Below are 18303 nucleotides of genomic sequence, written 5' to 3'. Positions count from 1 at the left end.
TTTCTATTAAAGAGTTTCTAGATGGGTCTGAAAACATATCCGAAACTCGTCACTTTCCTAGTGTAGGACAAATCCCTCCCCCCAAATTCAAAAAATTAAAGCTAATATATGAATTAAATTATAATATAAATTAAAATTATATAAATTTGTGAAAACTATATAATATAAAATTAAGTGAAATATATAAATTAAAGCTATATGAAATTAAAAGGATGAATAAAATGGTTTCACCTAACTTTTCCAAGATATTTAGAAATAAAAAAAATAAGGCTTGCAAACCTTTTGATAGAAGTATTTTTATTTTTTTTTGTATTTAAATAACACAAAATATTAGAACTATCATGCTAAAACTTGATAAATTTAAATGTTAGAACGCATATCAAATTATCGAAGACTTTCTCAACCTTGAGATTTTCTAATTTTAGGGTTTTTAAGGCATAAACTATTCAGGGCTTTCTAATAATCTCAGAACTAGAGGCGCTGAAACATCTGCTGTCTCATTCATGACATCTTTTGTTGATATTATTATTAGCAATATTGTTTATTCAGTAGTAACTATAGAGTGGTTCAAACGTAGATGGTCAGTAAATGATGCCAGGCTGGGTCACTTTATATTAGGTTATCTTATATTAGCCTATAGCTACATTAGGTTATTTTATATTAGGTTATAACTTGAGTGGTGCAAAGTTAGGAGGACAAGTAAATAATTTCAATTATTTTGAAATTACACGTGAAAAAAATTATGTCTACCTATTACCGAATGAAAACTAAATGACATTGTCAATAATAATACAAAAGCCACTAAATTATCATCAACGCAGGTGCCCAGCCCCCCCCCCCCCAAAAAAAAAAATTAGGTCACCCAGAAATTGTCTTGAATAACATTATATATTTTCTATATCATATTCGAAATTTTGCTAGCAACCCTGGATGTCAATATACAACAAGATACCTATGGGTCGGACCTGTCAGATCCTATATAAAAAAAACCTCAAGAAAGGATATACCACAAACTAAATACCTGTCTTCTTGTCCATTTCTGAATAGGCGAACCTCCTCCAATCATGTTGTACCTTTCTTGAATTGCCGGAGTTCGCCGTTTCGCTATTATCGGTCCCAAAAAGCTAAAAGCATTGAATAACTGTAATTTTTTTGCCAGACTTGACAACAGAGCAATAAACTATACCTTTCTCCACAGAAAAACTCAGAACATAACCACGCAGCAAAAAATTACACATCTGGAGTCTACGGAAACGATAAATTTGGTAATCTGCAAAACTTTTACCAGGTTCATGAGAATTTTACGATTTTCCTCACGGCTCCACACACTTCCAGATAATTTTCTCCGCCCTCCCTCCCTCTCCAAACTAATCCAGTGCTTCTGCACAATTTTCACCTAATTCCTGGGAACTTCGCGAAATCTCTCATGGTTCCTTACACTTTCGGATAACTTTCTCTTTTTTTGGACCCCTTCCCAATTCCCGCTTAAAATTGTTCCAATTTTTCAGTCTATTTTGAATTAATTTACTCGTAGTTGTCAAGTTTTCTAGATTTCCAAAATAAAAAAAAAACAAAAAAGAGGAAATCGAGTTTTCACAGTCTACACGCAATATGCACGGTCACACTCTTTAACCTGCTCTATTCAGTGGCAAGGTTCAACTCAGTTGCCAAATCTAAGTTTCTTTACATTTTACCAAAATTGAAGGCGGTAAATATTTTGCTTCGGGATAATTTTTTATGCCCAATAAAAATTTCCCAAGAGCGTTTTGATTTTAGATGATTTATTATTCCCATTACGTAGGCATACGTGGGATTAATTCATAAGAATAATTGTATTAACTCTTTATGTCCGACTTAAATTTTTTCTTATGGTCCTCATTATTCAAGGAAAATTATTATTATGTAAGATTAGTTCTCTTTGAAAATAACAAATTTTCAGATTTATTTTCGAAATACTGCTAATAATTTGCAATCATAAGCTTTAAAAATAGTCAAAGAAAAGCTTCGTCTCTCCAACCTTTTCAAGATAAAAACAACTTCTTCTAGTTTTCCTATGCCCGAATCGCTTTGACGCCAACTTTATTAGCTTCATCATTTAAACACAAAGGTAACAAAGTAGAGAAGAGAAGAAGACCCAAATATAAATCTAAAATGCTGGAGTGGGAGGAGGTATATGTTTAGAACTGACTAAATGACAATTGGAGACTTTACATTGAACCTCTGTGGGTAGGCCGAAGACCTAAGAACTGAAGATATGTTGAAATACATATGAATAAGGACCTATATTATTTATAGGTATTCTTATTCTTCCACATATTCGAAGTCAAGAGTAAAACAAGTGTTTTCCCAGCCCCATCTGAAATAATGAAAGAAGTTGAGCGAAATTATTTGACTTTTGAATAGCCAAGCTAAATACTAAGTTATTTGTTGACATATTAACCAGTGCTATAGGTCATAATTTTATAACACTATCCAGAAAAAAAAGAAAAACATTCAAACACCCTCTTTGGCCCGGATTCCCGATACAGCCAAAACATTAGCTAAGTTACAGTTTAGCTTACCTAGCTACATATAGATTCCTTAAATTCAACTATATACTCTAGCGCCTCAAGTCTTGACGAGATAATCAAATGCAAAACCATTACAACAGTATACAACTATACAATGCTTTTTTGTGTTACCGTGCCTCAAACATCTAACTATTTTATGCACCAATTGACTCTGCACCTTAAATGACTCTGCACCTTAAAACCAATATGCACCTTAAAACTATTTTATGCACCAATTGACTCTGCACCTTAAATGACTCTGCACCTTAAAACCAATATGCACCTTAAAACTATTTTATGCACCAATTGACTCTGCACCTTAAATGACTCTGCACCTTAAAACCAATATGCACCTTAAAACTATTTTATGCACCAATTGACTCTGGACAAGATCAGTATCAATGCAGACCAATTTGAATTCTGCACCCCCACCTCCTTACTATAATCAGAATCGCAAAATTTTGTAATTTTAAAGCATCATTATTCATCTTAAGACTAACGGTAAAAACAAAATTTATCCTTTATTAACAAAATATCGATTTTTAAGCTTCCCAAATATGCTTTGTAGGATGAGTTTATAATGACAGTTATATAACAATGGATGCTAGTGTTAAAAGGGGGTAATTGATAGCTTGGGTTCCCACTGAAGGGGTGGGAGGGGGATTTGGAGACTATAAAGTAATTTCGAGGAAATAATTGTGATGGCCCATGTTTGGCTGCCTGCCAATAGGTTTTAGCCCTTAATAGGGGCAATATAAGTTATAATTCGTGAAGGATTAACCCCTCTCCAGTTTTCCACAAATAATTTTTCTCTATGACTTGGTAGGTGTAAAAAACATTGAATTCTTTGTAGTAATGAATGGTAGGTAAATAGCGATCCTTATCAATAACGACAGCATAAAAACTTAAATATTGATAACATTAATTCAAAGAATAAGCTTTTTATTCGTAATATGTATTGTTTCGAGTTTAGAGCAATCATTCCAAGCTATTAGTACATAAACAAATTCGTGTAAATATAGAAAAAGATGGAAAACAAGTTAAAAAGGGGGCTATCCTCATAAAATATGCCGTCAAATTGAGCAAGCCTGAATACCGTTGAGCCGATATCTGAAGCCAAGAAATGTTTAATATTGTATTTTTCCCCAGGACGGAAGCGCGTTTTTGTTTTTAAAATAAGTAATTGTATTGACTTAGTTGTTCACTTCGAAAAAGCTTTAATTTTTATAGTTAGGAAGTATATGGCCGTCAAATATATCGGTTTTTGGTATTCAAATTAAAATATCAACATTACTCAGTAATATTCAACACTTGCAGCTTTTCTCAACGATGTCCAGCACTACAAATTAATAACAATAATAATTCATTTACAACCCAGAAATGAACATTAGAAATGACATTGCGGAGTAATAGAAAATTTAGAAGAAAAAATAACAGCATCAATACGAAAATAAACAAAAAGCAAAAAAATACAATTTATCCCAAATCACGATGGAAAAAGAAAACTAGGGGATCAGTGACAGAAACAACATTACAAGTATTCATGATCATATTAGAAGCCAGACTGACCAGCCGCGCGCAACCATCAATGACACCATAACGGGATACAATATTTCTATTTCTGAAACGGCCGGGTAAATACATCAGATATTTACAGTATCTAAAGTAACCCCTTCTAATTCTCCGTAAATCTGTTTTCCTCAGCAGGTGGTTGAATTCAGATAGGAAATTTACTTCTGGAGAGCAAACACTATTATAAAGCCAAGCTAGACCCTTACGGTTATAACGCCATCTATAGCTAAGTGGACGTGCGCTGGGTTGAGAATTCTTTGTCCCAAGGGCACGGGTTCGATCCCTGGCGTGGCCAGTCATTTGGGTTTGGGACGCGGGTCAGTGGTGTGACTGTAAGCTTAGCCAGAGTCGACCGAGCTCCAAATGGGTTTCCTGGAGAAATTTGGGGAAGGTAAGCAGGAAGGGTGTGTGAAAGCACAGGATGGCTGGCCCCCAGCCCCCCATTGCACTTCCTGGCTGAGGACCACGAAACGGAGATCAGCACCGCCGGATTGGACCTTAAAGGTCTAGTGTCGTCATACTTACTTTTTTACTAACTTACAATGCTTTACATTGAACCGACTACTTTAAAAATGCTTCACTTTTTATAATTACAGTCTGAAGGCATCAAAATTATCGGTGTTTGATAACCAAGTTCAAAACGTTAATATTGTTAATTAACGTCTAACCAACAATTCGTCATTGCTCAATAGAACTGAATGCTATGAGGTTTTTTATAAGTAGGCTATGGTTTTGTGTATTTTTTGTAATTACTTTACTTTTTTTCATTTTTATATACTTTTACTTTACTTAACATACTTTATTCATTACCTTTCAGAAAATATTTTTCTCTAAGCTTTGCAATCCATCAAAAACCAGTCAGAGAGCATTGGAATATTTACCTTTTTTCCGTTTGATGAAAACTGATAAAACAAATAAAAAAGACTTTTCAGCTAAAACTAGGAAGCAGCTTTAAAAATTAAAAGGAACTGAAATTATTCTGTATATAAGGGGCTGCCTCCACCTCAACTCATCATGAATTAAAATTAAATTTTTTTAAGTACTTTGAAAAACCTTCTTTTTCCAATTCAATGGCCGTTGTATTTCAGTAAATGCTCTCAAAGAATTTGGGAAAAATTCAAACTTCAGAGTAAAGAGCAAGGACTTAAGAAGGAGACATCCACATCATATAAAGAATAATTTCAGCTTGTGTTAGGTTTCAAAGCTGCTCCTCACTTTCAGCTGAAAAAAAAAAACTAGCGTTTTTAAATTTAATTTCTGATTGTTTTTTCCAAATCATGCCCAGGCCTAACAAGATATAATGTGGAATACCGGCCCTTTAAACGCCTGTTTTATTGCTGTTAAAATGTATAGGGCAATAATTGTAAATTGATTAGTACCTTCCTACTTTTTTAGTTTATCTGCATAAGAATTAAGATGTTGGATTGCAATTTTGGACGAAATTTGAATATACTGTCAAAATTTGTGATCAACAGTATTTTGGCTCAAGAAGTCTTTATTAATATTTCTGCTGCACAATTTCGGGTGGACAAAGAGGGGTATTATTTTTGTGATCAAAATTTGTGATCAATAGTATTTTTGCTCAATAAGTCTTTATTAATATTTCAGCTGCACAATTTCGGGTGGACAAAGAAGGGTATTATTGTTCATATTGATGGAAATTATGTGCAATTTTTAATATTCTATATGGCTGGAGCCATCACAACCTTTAAAATAGTTCTTCCTGATTGACAAATACATTATATAAATACATTAAGTCGCAGTTGGGTATCATAAAGTGGCATTAAAAAACACTTTCCCATGATCTTTATGGTTACTTATAAAGAAACTTTTAATTTACGTTCCAATAAGCTCCCTCCAAATTTTCTAGGACCTTCGATTTGATATAATCATCCTTGGAAAAAAAAACAACAAATAAACAAATAAACATGCATCCACGATCTTTATTCTGGCATTTTTTTGCAAAAGTTCCACATTTTGTAGATAGCAGCTTGAATTCTCTACGATAGGGTTCTCTGATATAGTGAACCTAATAAAGCGATTTTCACTAAAATCGGTAGCTTTTTTGGGTTGCTTCGCTCTTTTTTCGAAAGTTAGGCAAACTTTCTCACATTTGTAGCTTTTGGTAGGTAACATTAAACTGATTGAACTTTATACATTTAGAACCAGCATAAAAGACCCATTCTGTTGATACATCAATTGTCATGAAAATTTCATTTTAAATATTGATGAATAATGGCCCTAGTAGCCTCTTTCTTGCAGTTCCTTATAACAGAATAAACAATTTTATTCAAACCCATTCACTTTATCCAGTTGAATTTGAATATCGAAAGCAAGAGAGTCAATTTGAAAGCTGAAGTGTAAGTTTAAATTTAGTTTTCGTTTCACTATTCTGTAATTTTTTCAAATGTCTGAAAATATAAGGGATTTCAGTTCAGGGTAGGGAGGGGGGCGTGTGCTTTTGTGAAAAAGGTATATTTTACATGCCCATTAAGCAATCAAAACGTGGCATCTAGGCCCTTAGAAATGTGAGGATTTGGGAAAACCCCACTTTAGGGGCTTTTGAGATCTTAGAAATATGCCGACGAGGGAAGATAAATGAAACTTCCAGGAATGAAATCAGAGCCTATCCCCTTAGAAGCTATTTTTAAGTTCCTATCCTTACCCCTTCTGTAGACTATTCTAAGGCTTAGGAAATTACATAAAGATTGGTGTCTTGTCATGCATAAGGACAAAATTACCTGTTGTAATCTTGAGAAGCAATAAAATTTCCCGTACTTTTGGTTTGAATTTGATTTTCTTTAACTCTTTTTTGGACATAATGGATTGAGACTGAATGCATAATATAGCATAACAGTTAAATATATTTTAGATTAAATAGATTGATCTCTTTGAATCTTCACCATTTAAAATTTGCTTCAGTTTGTTTCGTTTTGCAAGCAAATTTAGTTACTCCTTTTATTTGAGAATTTTTTTTTTCAAAGTGTATTTAAAAAGAAGCTTACTCCTGCGAAAATATATCCTAAAATATATTCCCGTCCCCCCCCACCCACAACTGCTATTCTGGTGTCTTCCCCCCTACAAAATTTTCTGCGGGCGCCCTTGATAGTACTAGGTCCCCATCGCGGCGCTTGAAATGCAATTTAATGAATTACTAATTTTTTTCTCAACTATTTTGTTTTTCTTTCCTAGTGATCAAGGCTGTATGCAGGGTTCAAATCCCCTAAACCCCCCCCCCCCCTCGAAATGTTTGTCCGACTCGTAAAAAAGTAACAAAAATGAATATAAACAAATTTTCGATGCGTTATTTAAAGTTGTTTGTACCCCTCCCCCCCCCCAAAAAAAAAAATCTTTTCTATCTATCACAGCCCTGCTAGTAATACATAGTAAAGAGTGAGTAGAAGACAGAAAATTTCTCCTCCTCTATAAACGCTACAAGCCAAAACAATTGAATTTAGCGTCATGTGTGTCATATTCACAGGTATACCTTTGCAAAGGCATCTGAATAATGTCTCTATCTTCAAAAAGTCTTCTCAGAAAATCTCCCACTTCTTCCAGGTTATTGGGTCCCCCCATATTCAGCATCAATATTCCAGTCTTTGGGGGTAGATTCGTCGATTGCTAGAAAAAAGATTAGCGTTTAGATTTTAATCAAGCTCCCTGAACAGTATGCAGCTCAGAAGAATAATATAGCAAAAAAAACATTGATTGATATAATACTACATTGTCATCTTTGTATTTGATCAATGCAAGACATGTTTTTTTTTATTACCTCTAATCATAGGCAGTGCAATAGCAATGCCTAAATAAAGAACGATGTTGGCACAATGTATTACATTTTTTTTTTTTTTTTGGTTGATTTTAGACCAGGGCACTTCGTAGCGGAAGAGTTGTCGCACAAACTTCGAGAAGGGCTCATTCAATTGGAAATTGGAAGGGCTTGAGCCCTTTTTAACAGTCGAAAGTGATTGGAGGGCAACTAACCCCCTCTCACTCCCACCATTTCCCCAAACACATGCAATCAAAATTTTGAGATAGCCATTTTGTCAAACGTAGGCCTAGTTGAAAGTTTTGGACATTAGGTCTTTGAGGATGATAACCCCCTCAGAGCCCTCAGGGCAAGGGGTGTAAGTTATGCCCAGGAACATATAAGGTTTTTATAGAAAGTGTTGTCGTAGAAACTTCAAAAAGGACTCAGTTGATTCGAAATTGAAAGGGCTAGTGCTCTTTTTAATAATAGAAAGTGATTGAAAGGCAACTAACCCCCCTCTCACGCCAACCATTTCCCAAACACATCCAATCAAAATTTTGAGGTAGCCACTTTTTTCAACGCAGTTGAGATTTCTAGAAATTAGGTCTTTAAGGATGACAACCCCCCACAGCCCACAGGGTACACGTCCAATCAAAATTTTGAGATAGCCATTTTGTTCAATGTAGTTTAAGGTTCTGGAAGTTAGGTCTTTGATGAGGACAACCCCCCCCCCCAACCCTCACGGCAAGGGTTGTAAGTTATGCTCTGGAGACATATAAGGTTTTTATAGTGTTGTCATAGAACCTTCAAAAAGGGCTCATTTGATTGGAAATTGAAAGGACTAGTGCCCTTTTTAATAGTCAAAAGTGATTAGAGTGTAACTAACCCCCTCTTACGTCAATCATTTTCCCGAACACATTCAGTCAAAATTTTGATATGGCCATTTTGTTGAACGTAGTTGAAAGGTCTGGAAATTATGTCTTTGAGGATGACAAACCCCCCACAGCCCCCAGGGCAAAGGTTGTAAGTTATGCCCTGGGGGCATATGAGGTTCCTATAGAAAGCATTGTCGTAGAAACTACAAAAAGGGCTCATTCAATTGGGAATTGAAAGGGCTAGTGCCCTTATTAATAGTCAAAAATGATCAGAGGGCGACTGCCCCCCCATTCCCATCATTTCCACAAACACTTCCGATCAACATGTCGATATAGCCATTTTGTTGAACGTCGTTGACGGGTCCGGAAATTATGTTTTTAAGTATGACACCCCCCCCCACCCCCACCCGCCGGGCTAAGGTTGTAGGTCATGCCCTGGGGGCATATAATTTTTTTTATAGAACTTTGTTCAACGTAGTTGAAAGGTCTGGAAATTATGTCTTTGAGGATGACAACCCTCCCCCCATAGCCCTCAGGATAATGTCCTAAGTTATGGCCTTGGGGCATATAAGGTTTCTACAAAAAGCTTTGTCGTAGAAGCTTCAAAAAGGGATCATTCGAGTAGAAAGGGGGGTACCAGCGCGATCACGCACCCCTGCTGCCACCTACAACTTGTTTACATAATTTATGCATGTTTTTATGGTTTTTGTCAGTGAGAATGAAAAAACAGGAACTTTCTCATATTTACGCATGTCAACAGCAATTTATGTCTAGGCCTCAATTGATCCCGTACGAACCACGTGGTTTATGGTTTTCTCAGTGAGAATGAAAAAACAGGAACTTTCTCACATTTACGGATGTCAACAGCAATTTATGTCTGTTTTATGGTTTTTGTCAGTGAGAATGGAAAAACAGGAACTTTCTCACTTTGATGGATTATTGAGTCTAGCGGGTGATACGTGACACATAACACATGACACATGACACGTGACACATGACACATGACACATGACACACGACACATGACACGAGACATGACACATGACACATGACGAATGACAAATGACATATGACACAAGAATGACGTAATCACCTAAGACACATGGATTTTCTGAGAAATTGATTACATAATCAGTAGAACCATATCAGAAGGTCATGACGGGGATCCATTTATGGGAATATAATAACTTAATCAACAGATACAAATGGATTTCTGAGAAATTGTGTACATAATCGGTAGAAATCTATCAGAAGGTCAGGACGGGAGTCCATTTTTGAGCTTATAATGACATAATCAACTAGGACAAGCAAGTTCCTTTCATAATGTCCCTCCTAAACCCATTTTCCAATTTGAAGTACCAATCCTTTCACCCACAACTATACTTTACAGATTTTGGTTACCTCAACACCAAGAAATATTTTTCAAAAGTCATTTCAGAGTAAGTTCCTTTCTTAATGTTCATTCTAAACCCATTTTCCAACTTGAAGCATCCATTCCTTTCACCCACAACTATACTTTACAGCTTTTTGGATAAATCAACACCAAGAAATATTTTTCAAAGACCATTTCAGAGCAAGTTCCTTTCTTAATGTCCCTCCTAAACCTACTTTACAAGTTGACGTACCCATCCTTTTCACCCAAAACTTAGTTATAGGTAAGAGTTTGAAGTTTTACCATAGAGACTTAGCTTAGAGTTTTAGTTTGGTTTAGTTTTAGTTAAAAGTATAGAGTTTTTTAGCTTAGAGTCTTAGCTTAGAGTTTTATTCAGAGTTCTAGTTTAGTTTAGTTTTAGTTAATATTTTTGTGTTTTACATTAAAGTCTTAGATTAGAGTTTTAGTTATGGTTGAAGTTTCGTTTAGTTTAGTTATAGTTAAGAGTTTGTAGTTTTAGCTTAGAGTCTTAGCTTAGAGTTTTAGTTAGAGTTATTGTTTAGTTTAGTTTTAGTTAAGAGTTTAGAGTTTTACCATAGAGTCTTAGCTTAGAGTTTTATTTAGAGTTGAAGTTTAGTTTAGTTAAAGTTAAGAATTTAGAGTTTTAGCTTAGAGTCATAGCGTAGAGTTTTACTTAAAGTTATAGTTTGACTAAGTTTTAGTTAAGAGTTTTGAGTTTTAGCTTAGAGTCTTAGCTTAGAGTTTTTTTTGTTAGAGTTCTAGTTTAGTTTAATTTTAGTTAAGAGTTTGATGTTTTACCTTTGAGTTTCAGTTAGAGTTCTAGTTTAGTTTAGTTTTAGTTAAGAGTTTGATGTTTTACCTTAGAGTCTTAGCTTAGAGTTTTAGTTAGAGTTCTAGTTTAGTATTGTTTAGTTAAGAGTTTAGAATTTTAGCTCAGAGTTTTTGTTAGAGTTCTACTTTATTTTAGTTTTAGTTAAGAGTTTAGAGTTTTCAGCTTAGAGTCTTAGCTTAGAGTTTCTGTTGAAGTTCTAGTTTAGTTTACTTTTAGCTAATAGTTTAGAGTTTTAGCTGATAGTTTTTGTTAGAGTTGAAGTTTAGTTTAGTAATAGTTAAGAGTTTAGAGTTTTAGCTTAGAGTCTTAGCTTATAGTTTTTTTGTTAGAGTTCTAGTTTAGTCTAATTTTAGTTAAGAGTTTGATGTTTTACCTTTAAGTTTCAGTTAAAGTTCTAGTTTAGTTTAGTTTTAGTTAAGAGTTTGGTGTCTTACCTTAGAGTCTTAGCTTAGAGTTTTAGTTAGAGTTCTAGTTTAGTATAGTTTAGTTAAGAGTTTAGAATTTTAGCTCAAAGTTTTTGTTAGAGTTCTACTTTATTTTAGTTTTAGTTAAGAGTTTAGAGTTTTTAGCTTAGAGTCTTAGCTTAGAGTTTATGTTGAAGTTCTAGTTTAGTTTAGTTTTAGTTAATAGTTTAGAGTCTTATCTTAGAGTTTTTTGTTATAGTTCTAGTTTAGTTTATTAATAGTTAAGAGTTTAGAGTTTTAGCTTAGAGTCTTAGCTTAGAGTCTTAGCTTAGAGTTTTTTTGTTAGAGTTCTAGTTTAGTTTAATTTTAGTTAAGAGTTTGATGTTTTACCTTTGAGTTTCAGTTAAAGTTCTAGTTTAGTTTAATTTTAGTTAAGAGTTTGGTGTCTTACCTTAGAGTCTTAGCTTAGAGTTTTTGTTGAAGTTCTAGTTTAGTATAGTTTTAGTTAATAGTTTGGAGTTTTAGCTTAGAGTCCTAGCTTAGAGTTTTTGTTAGAGTTGAAGTTTAGTTTAGTAATAGTTAAGAGTTCAGAGTTTTAGCTTAGAGTCATAGCTTAGAGTTTTTTTGTTAGAGTTCTAGTTTAGTTTAATTTTAGTTAAGAGTTTGTTTTTTTACCTTTGAGTTTCATTTAGAGTTCTAGTTTAGTTTTAGTTAAGAGTTTGGTGTTTTATCTTAGAGTCTTAGCTTAGAGTTTTAGTTAGAGTTCTAGTTTAGTTTAGTTTTAGTTAAGAGTTTAGAATTTTAGCTTAGAGTCCTAGCTTAGAGTTTTTTTGTTGGAGTTTTAGTTTAGTTTAATTTTAGTTAAGAGTTTGATTTTTTACCTCTGAGTTTTAGTTAGAGTTCTAGTTTAGTTTTAGTTAAGAGTTTGCTCTTTTACCTTAGAGTCTTAGCTTAGAGTTTTTAGTTAGAGTTCTAGTTTAGTTTAGTTTTAGTTAAAAGTTTAGAATTTTAGCTTAGCTTCTTAGCTTAGAGTTTTTGTTAAATTTGAAGTTTAGTTTAGTAATAGTTAAGAGTTTAGAGTTTCAGCTTAGAGTTTTAGCTTAGAGTTTTTGTTAGAGTTCTTTTTTAGTTTACATATAGTTAGGAGTTTGAAGTTTTACCTAAGAGAACTAGCTTAGAGTTTCAGTCTACTTTAGCTTTAGTTAAGAGTTTAAAGTTTTTTAGCTTAGAGTCTTAGTTTAGAGTTATCGTTAGAGTTCTAGTTTAGTTAAGTTTTAGTTAAGATCTCGAATTCTTAATCACGAGTCTTAGCCTGGATCTTTATTTTAATTTCTAGTTCATTTTTTGTTAAGATTTCGGAGTTTAACTTTAGAGTACTAATTTAGAGTTTTATGTTAGAGTTATCATTTGGTTGAATTCTTGTTTTTAGCATAGAGTTTTTTTATTCGAGTCATAGCTTAGAGTTTTTGTTGAAGTTCTAGTTTATTTTAGTTTTAGTTAATAGTTTAGAGTTTTAGATTAGAGTTTTAGCTTAGAGTTTTTGTTACAGTTGAAGTTTAGTTTAGTAATAGTTAAGAGTTTAGAGTTTTAGCATAGAGTCTTAGCTTAGAGTTTTTGTTAGAGTTCTAGTTTAGTTTACATATAGTTAAGAGTTTGGAGTTTTACATTATAGACCTAGCTTAGAGTTTTAGTTTAGTATAGTTTTAGTTAAGAGTTTAGAGTTTTTTAGCTTAGAGTCTTAGTTTAGAGTTTTTTTTAGAGTTCTAGTTTAGTTTAGTTTTAGTTAAGAGTTTGGTGTTTTACCTTAGAGTCTTAGCTTAGAGTTTTAGTTACATTTCTATTTTATCTTTTGTTATTATTTTGTAGTTTAAGCTTTTAGTATTAGCTGAGTGTTTTATGTTAGATTTCTAGTTTGACTTAACTCGTATTAAGACCATAGAGTTTTTAGATGACAATCATAGCCTTTAGTTTTTGTCTTTTTTCGTGATTATTTTAGTTTTAGGTAAGATTTTAGTATTTCAGATTAGAGTATTAGCTTAGTGTTTTTGTTAGAGTTGAAGTTTAGTTTAGTAATAGTTAAGAGTTTAGAGTTTTAGCTTAGAGTCTTATCTTAGAGTTTTAGTTAAATTTCTAGCTTACTTTAGTTTTTGTTAAGAGTTTAGAGTTTTTAGCATAGAGTCTTAGCTTAGAGTTTTTGTTAGAGTTTTAGTTAAGCTTAGTTTTAGTTAAGAGTTTGGAGTTTTACACCAAACTCTTAACTAAAACTAAACTAAACAGGAACTCTAACAAAAACTCTAAACTAAGACTCTAAGCTAAAAAACTCTAAACTCTTAACTAAAACTAAACTAAAACTCTATGCTAGGTCTCTAAGATAAAACTCCAGACTACTAACTACACTTAAACTAAACTATACATCTGACAAAAAATATAAGCTAAGACTACAAGCTGAGACTAGAAACTATTAACTATTAATAAACTAAACTACAATTCTAGAAAAACATTTATGCTAATGCTCTAAGTTAAAATTCCCAATTATTAACTAAAACTAAACGAAACTAGAACTTCAAAAAAAACTCTAAGCTAAGACTCTAAGCTAAAAACTCTAAACTCTTAACTAAAACTAAAATAAACTAGAACTCTAACAAAAACTCTAAGCTAAGAAGCTAAGCTAAAATTCTAAACTCTTAACTAAAACTAAACTAAACTAGAACTCTAACTAAAAACTCTAAGCTAAGACTATAAGGTAAAACTCTAAACTCTTAACTAAAACTAAACTAGAAATCTAACTGAAAATCAAAGATAAGACATCAAACTCTTAACTAAACTAGAACTCCAACAAAAACTCTAAGCTAAGACTCTAAGCTAAAACTCTAAACTATTAACTAAAACTAAACTAAACTAGAACTCTAACTAAAACTCTAAGCTAAGACTCTAAGGTAAAACACCAAACTCTTAACTAAAAGTAAACTAGAACTCTAACTGAAACTCAAAGGTAAAAAATCAAGCTCTTAACTAAAATTAAACTAAACTAGAACTCTAGCAAAAAAAAACTCTAAGCTAAGACTCTAAGCTAAAACTCTGAAATCTTAACTATTACTAAACTAAACTTGAACTCTAACAAAAACTCTAAGCTAGGACTCCAAGCTAAAACTCTAAACTATTAACTAAAACTATACTAAACTAGAACTTCAACAAAAACTCTAAGCTAAGACTCTAAGGTAAGACACCAAACTCTTAACTAAAATTAAACTAAACTAGAACTTTAACTGAAACTCAAAGGTAAAACATCAAACTCTTAACTAAAATTAGACTAAACTAGAACTCTAACAAAAAAAACTCTAAGCTAAAACTCTAAACTCTTAACTATTACTAAACTAAACTAGAACTCTAACAAAAAACTCTAAGATAAGACTCTAAACTATTAACTAAAACTAAACTAAACTAGAACTTCAACATAAACTCTAAGCTAAGACTCTAAGCTAAAAACTCTAAACTCTAAACTCTTAACTAAAATAAATTAGAACTCTAACAAAAACTTTGAGCTAAAATTCTAAACTCTTAACTAAACTATACTAAACTAGAACTCTAACTAAAACTCTAAGCTAAGACTCTAAGGTAAGACACCAAACTCTTAACTAAAACTAAACTAAACTAGAACTCTAACTGAAACTCAAAGGTAAAACATCAAACTCTTAACTAAAATTAGACTAAACTAGAACTCTAACAAAAAAACTCTAAGCTAAGACTCTAAGCTAAAACTCTAAACTCTTAACTATTACTAAACTAAACTTCAACTCTAACAAAAACTCTAAGCTAAAACTCTAAAATATTAACTAAAACTAAACTAGAACTTCAACGAAAACTCTAAGCTAAGACTCTAATCTAAAAACTCTAAACTCTTAGCTAAAACTAAAATAAAGTGGAGCTCTAACAAAAACACTAAGCTAAAATTCTAAACTCTTAAATAAAACTAAACTAAACTAGAACTCTAACTAAATCTCTAAGCTAAGACTCTAAGGTAAAACATCAAACTCTTAACTAAAACTAAACTAAACTATAACTATAACTTAGACTCAAAGTTAAAAATAAAAACTATTAGAAAAAATTAAAATAAACTTGAACTATTACAAAAAAAAACTCCAAGCTGAGATTCTAAGCTAAAAGTCAAAACTGAACTAAAATTTAGTCAAATTATTACTTCAAGTAAAACTCTAGGCTAAAACTCTAAATTCTTAACAGTAACTAAAATTCAACTATAAGCTAAAATTTTAAGCTAAGACTCTAAGGTAAAACTCTAAACTCTTAACTAAAACTACACTTTAGATCTAAATAAAACTCTAAGCTAAGACTCTAGAATGAAACTATAAACTATTAACTATAAATGAACTCACCGAAATTTAAACCCTAACTAAAACTCTAATCTATGACTTTAAGTTAAAACACAAAACTATTAACTAAAACTAAACTAAACTAGAACTCTGAATAAAACTCTAAGCTAAGACTCTAAGCTAAAAAACTATACTTTTAACTAAAACTAAACCAAACTAAAACTCTAAGCTAAGTCTCTATGGTAAAACTTCAAACTCTTACCTATAACTAAGTTTTGGGTGAAAAGGATGGGTACGTCAACTTGTAAAGTAGGTTTAGGAGGGACATTAAGAAAGGAACTTGCTCTGAAATGGTCTTTGAAAAATATTTCTTGGTGTTGATTTATCCAAAAAGCTGTAAAGTATAGTTGTGGGTGAAAAGAATGGATGCTTCAAGTTGGAAAATGGTTTTAGAATGAACATTAAGAAAGGAACTTGCTCTGAAATGACTTTTGAAAAATATTTCTTGGTGTTGAGGTAACCAAAATCTGTAAAGTATAGTTGTGGGTGAAAGGATTGGTACTTCAAATTGGAAAATGGGTTTAGGAGGGACATTATGAAAGGAACTTGCTTGTCCTAGTTGATTACGTCATTGTATGCTCATAAATGGATTCCCGTCATGACCTTCTTATAGGGTTCTATCGATTATGTAATCAATTTCTCATAAATCCATTTGTCCTAGTGGATTACGTCATTCTATGCCCATAAATGGATTCCCGTCATGACCTTCTGATATGGTTCTACTGATGATGTAATCAATTTCTCAGAAAATCCATTTGTCCTAGTTGATTACGTCATTCTTATGTCATGTGTCATGTGTCATTCGTCATGTGTCATGTTTCGTGTCATGTGTCATGTGTTGTGTCATGTGTCATGTGTCATGTGTCATTTGTCATGTATCACCCGCTAGACTCAATAATCCATCAAAGTGAGAAAGTTCCTGTTTTTCCATTCTCACTGACAAAAACCATAAAAACAGACATGAATTGCTGTTGACATCCGTAAATGTGAGAAAGTTCCTGTTTTTTCATTCTCACTGAGAAAACCATAAACCACGTGGTTCGTACGGGATCAATTGAGGCCTAGACATAAATTGCTGTTGACATCCGTAAATGTGAGAAAGTTCCTGTTTTTTCATTCTCACTGACAAAAACCATAAAAACATGCATAAATTATGTAAAAAAGTTGTAGGTGGCAGCAGGGGTGCGTGATCGCGCTGGTACCCCCCTTTCTACTCGAATGATCCCTTTTTGAAGCTTCTATGACAAAACTTTTTATAGAAACCTTATATGCCCCATGGGCATAACTTAGGAACCTTATCCTTAGGGCTATGGGGGGAGGGTTGTCATCCTCAAAGACATAATTTCCAGACCTTTTAACTACGTTGAACAAAGTTCTATAAAAAAAATTATATGCCCCCAGGGCATGACCTACACCCTTAGCCCTGCGGGTTGTGGTGGGGGGGGGTGTCATACTTAAAAACATAATTTCCGGACCCTTCAACTACGTTCAACAAAATGGCTATATCGACATGTTGATCGGAAGTGTTTGTGGAAATGATGGGAATGGGGGGGCATTCGCCCTCTGATCATTTTTGACTATTAATAAGGGCACTAGCCCTTTCAATTCCCGATTGAGATGAGCCACGTTCTGTAGTTTCTACGACAATGCTTTCTATAGGAACCTCATATGCCCCCAGGGCATAACTTACAACCTTTGCCCTGGGGGCTGTGGGGGGTTTGTCATCCTCAAAGACATAATTTCCAGACCTTTCAACTACGTTCAACAAAATGGCTATATCAAAATTTTGACTGAATGTGTTCGGGAAAATGATTGACGTAAGAGGGGGTTAGTTACACTCTAATCACTTATGACTATTAAAAAGGGCACTAGTCCTTTCAATTTCCAATCAAATGAGCCCTTTTGAAGGTTCTATGACAACACTATAAAAACCTTATATGTCTCCAGAGCATAACACAACCCCTTGCGTGAGGGTTGGGGGGGGGTTGTCCTCATCAAAGACCTAACTTCCAGAACCTTAAACTACATTGAACAAAATGGCTATCTCAAAATTTTGAGTGGACGTGTACACCTGTGGGCTGTGGGGGGTTGTCATCCTTAAAGACCTAATTTCTAGAAATCTCAACTGCGTTGAAAAAAGTGGCTACCTCAAAATTTTGATTGGATGTGTTTGGGAAATGGTGGGCGTGAGAGGGGGGTTTGTTGCCCTCCAATCACTTTCTATTATTAAAAAGAGCACTAGCCCTTTCAATTTCGAATCAAATGAGGCCTTTTTGAAGTTTCTACGACAACACTTTCTATAAAAACCTTATATGTTCCTGGGCATAACTTACACCCCTTGCCCTGAGGGCTCTGAGGGGGTTATCATCCTCAAAGACCTAATGTCCAAAACTTTCAACTAGGCCTACGTTTGACAAAATGGCTATCTCAAAATTTTGATTGCATGTGTTTGGGGGAAATGGTGGGAGTGAGAGGGGGTTAGTTGCCCTCCAATCACTTTCGACTGTTAAAAAGGGCTCAAGCCCTTCCAATTTCCAAT

The 18303-nt window shown here is 33.4% G+C and overlaps 1 protein-coding gene across 3 annotated transcripts in view; it reads right to left on the bottom strand.

The window, feature by feature from the left end:
• The window catches only part of LOC148954455 (ferrochelatase, mitochondrial-like), a 113703-nt gene that overhangs the window by 24354 nt on the left and 71046 nt on the right, over positions 1-18303 (bottom strand). For all 3 annotated transcript variants that reach the window (XM_089087100.1, XM_089087101.1, XM_089087102.1), the window contains exons 3-4: positions 7609-7742; positions 1022-1124 (exon numbers count right to left, since the gene is read on the bottom strand). In XM_089087100.1, the coding sequence (XP_088943226.1) occupies positions 1022-1124; positions 7609-7742 (237 nt within the window). The remainder of the gene's footprint in view (positions 1-1021; positions 1125-7608; positions 7743-18303) is intronic.

Source organism: Artemia sp. Qi Xiang Cuo, chromosome 3, assembly GCF_049724085.1.
Source record: "Artemia sp. Qi Xiang Cuo chromosome 3, ASM4972408v1, whole genome shotgun sequence".
NCBI classification, from domain to species: domain Eukaryota; kingdom Metazoa; phylum Arthropoda; class Branchiopoda; order Anostraca; family Artemiidae; genus Artemia; species Artemia sp. Qi Xiang Cuo.
Note: the sequence above shows the minus strand (reverse complement) of the source record. Positions and strands in the feature narration are given on the sequence as shown.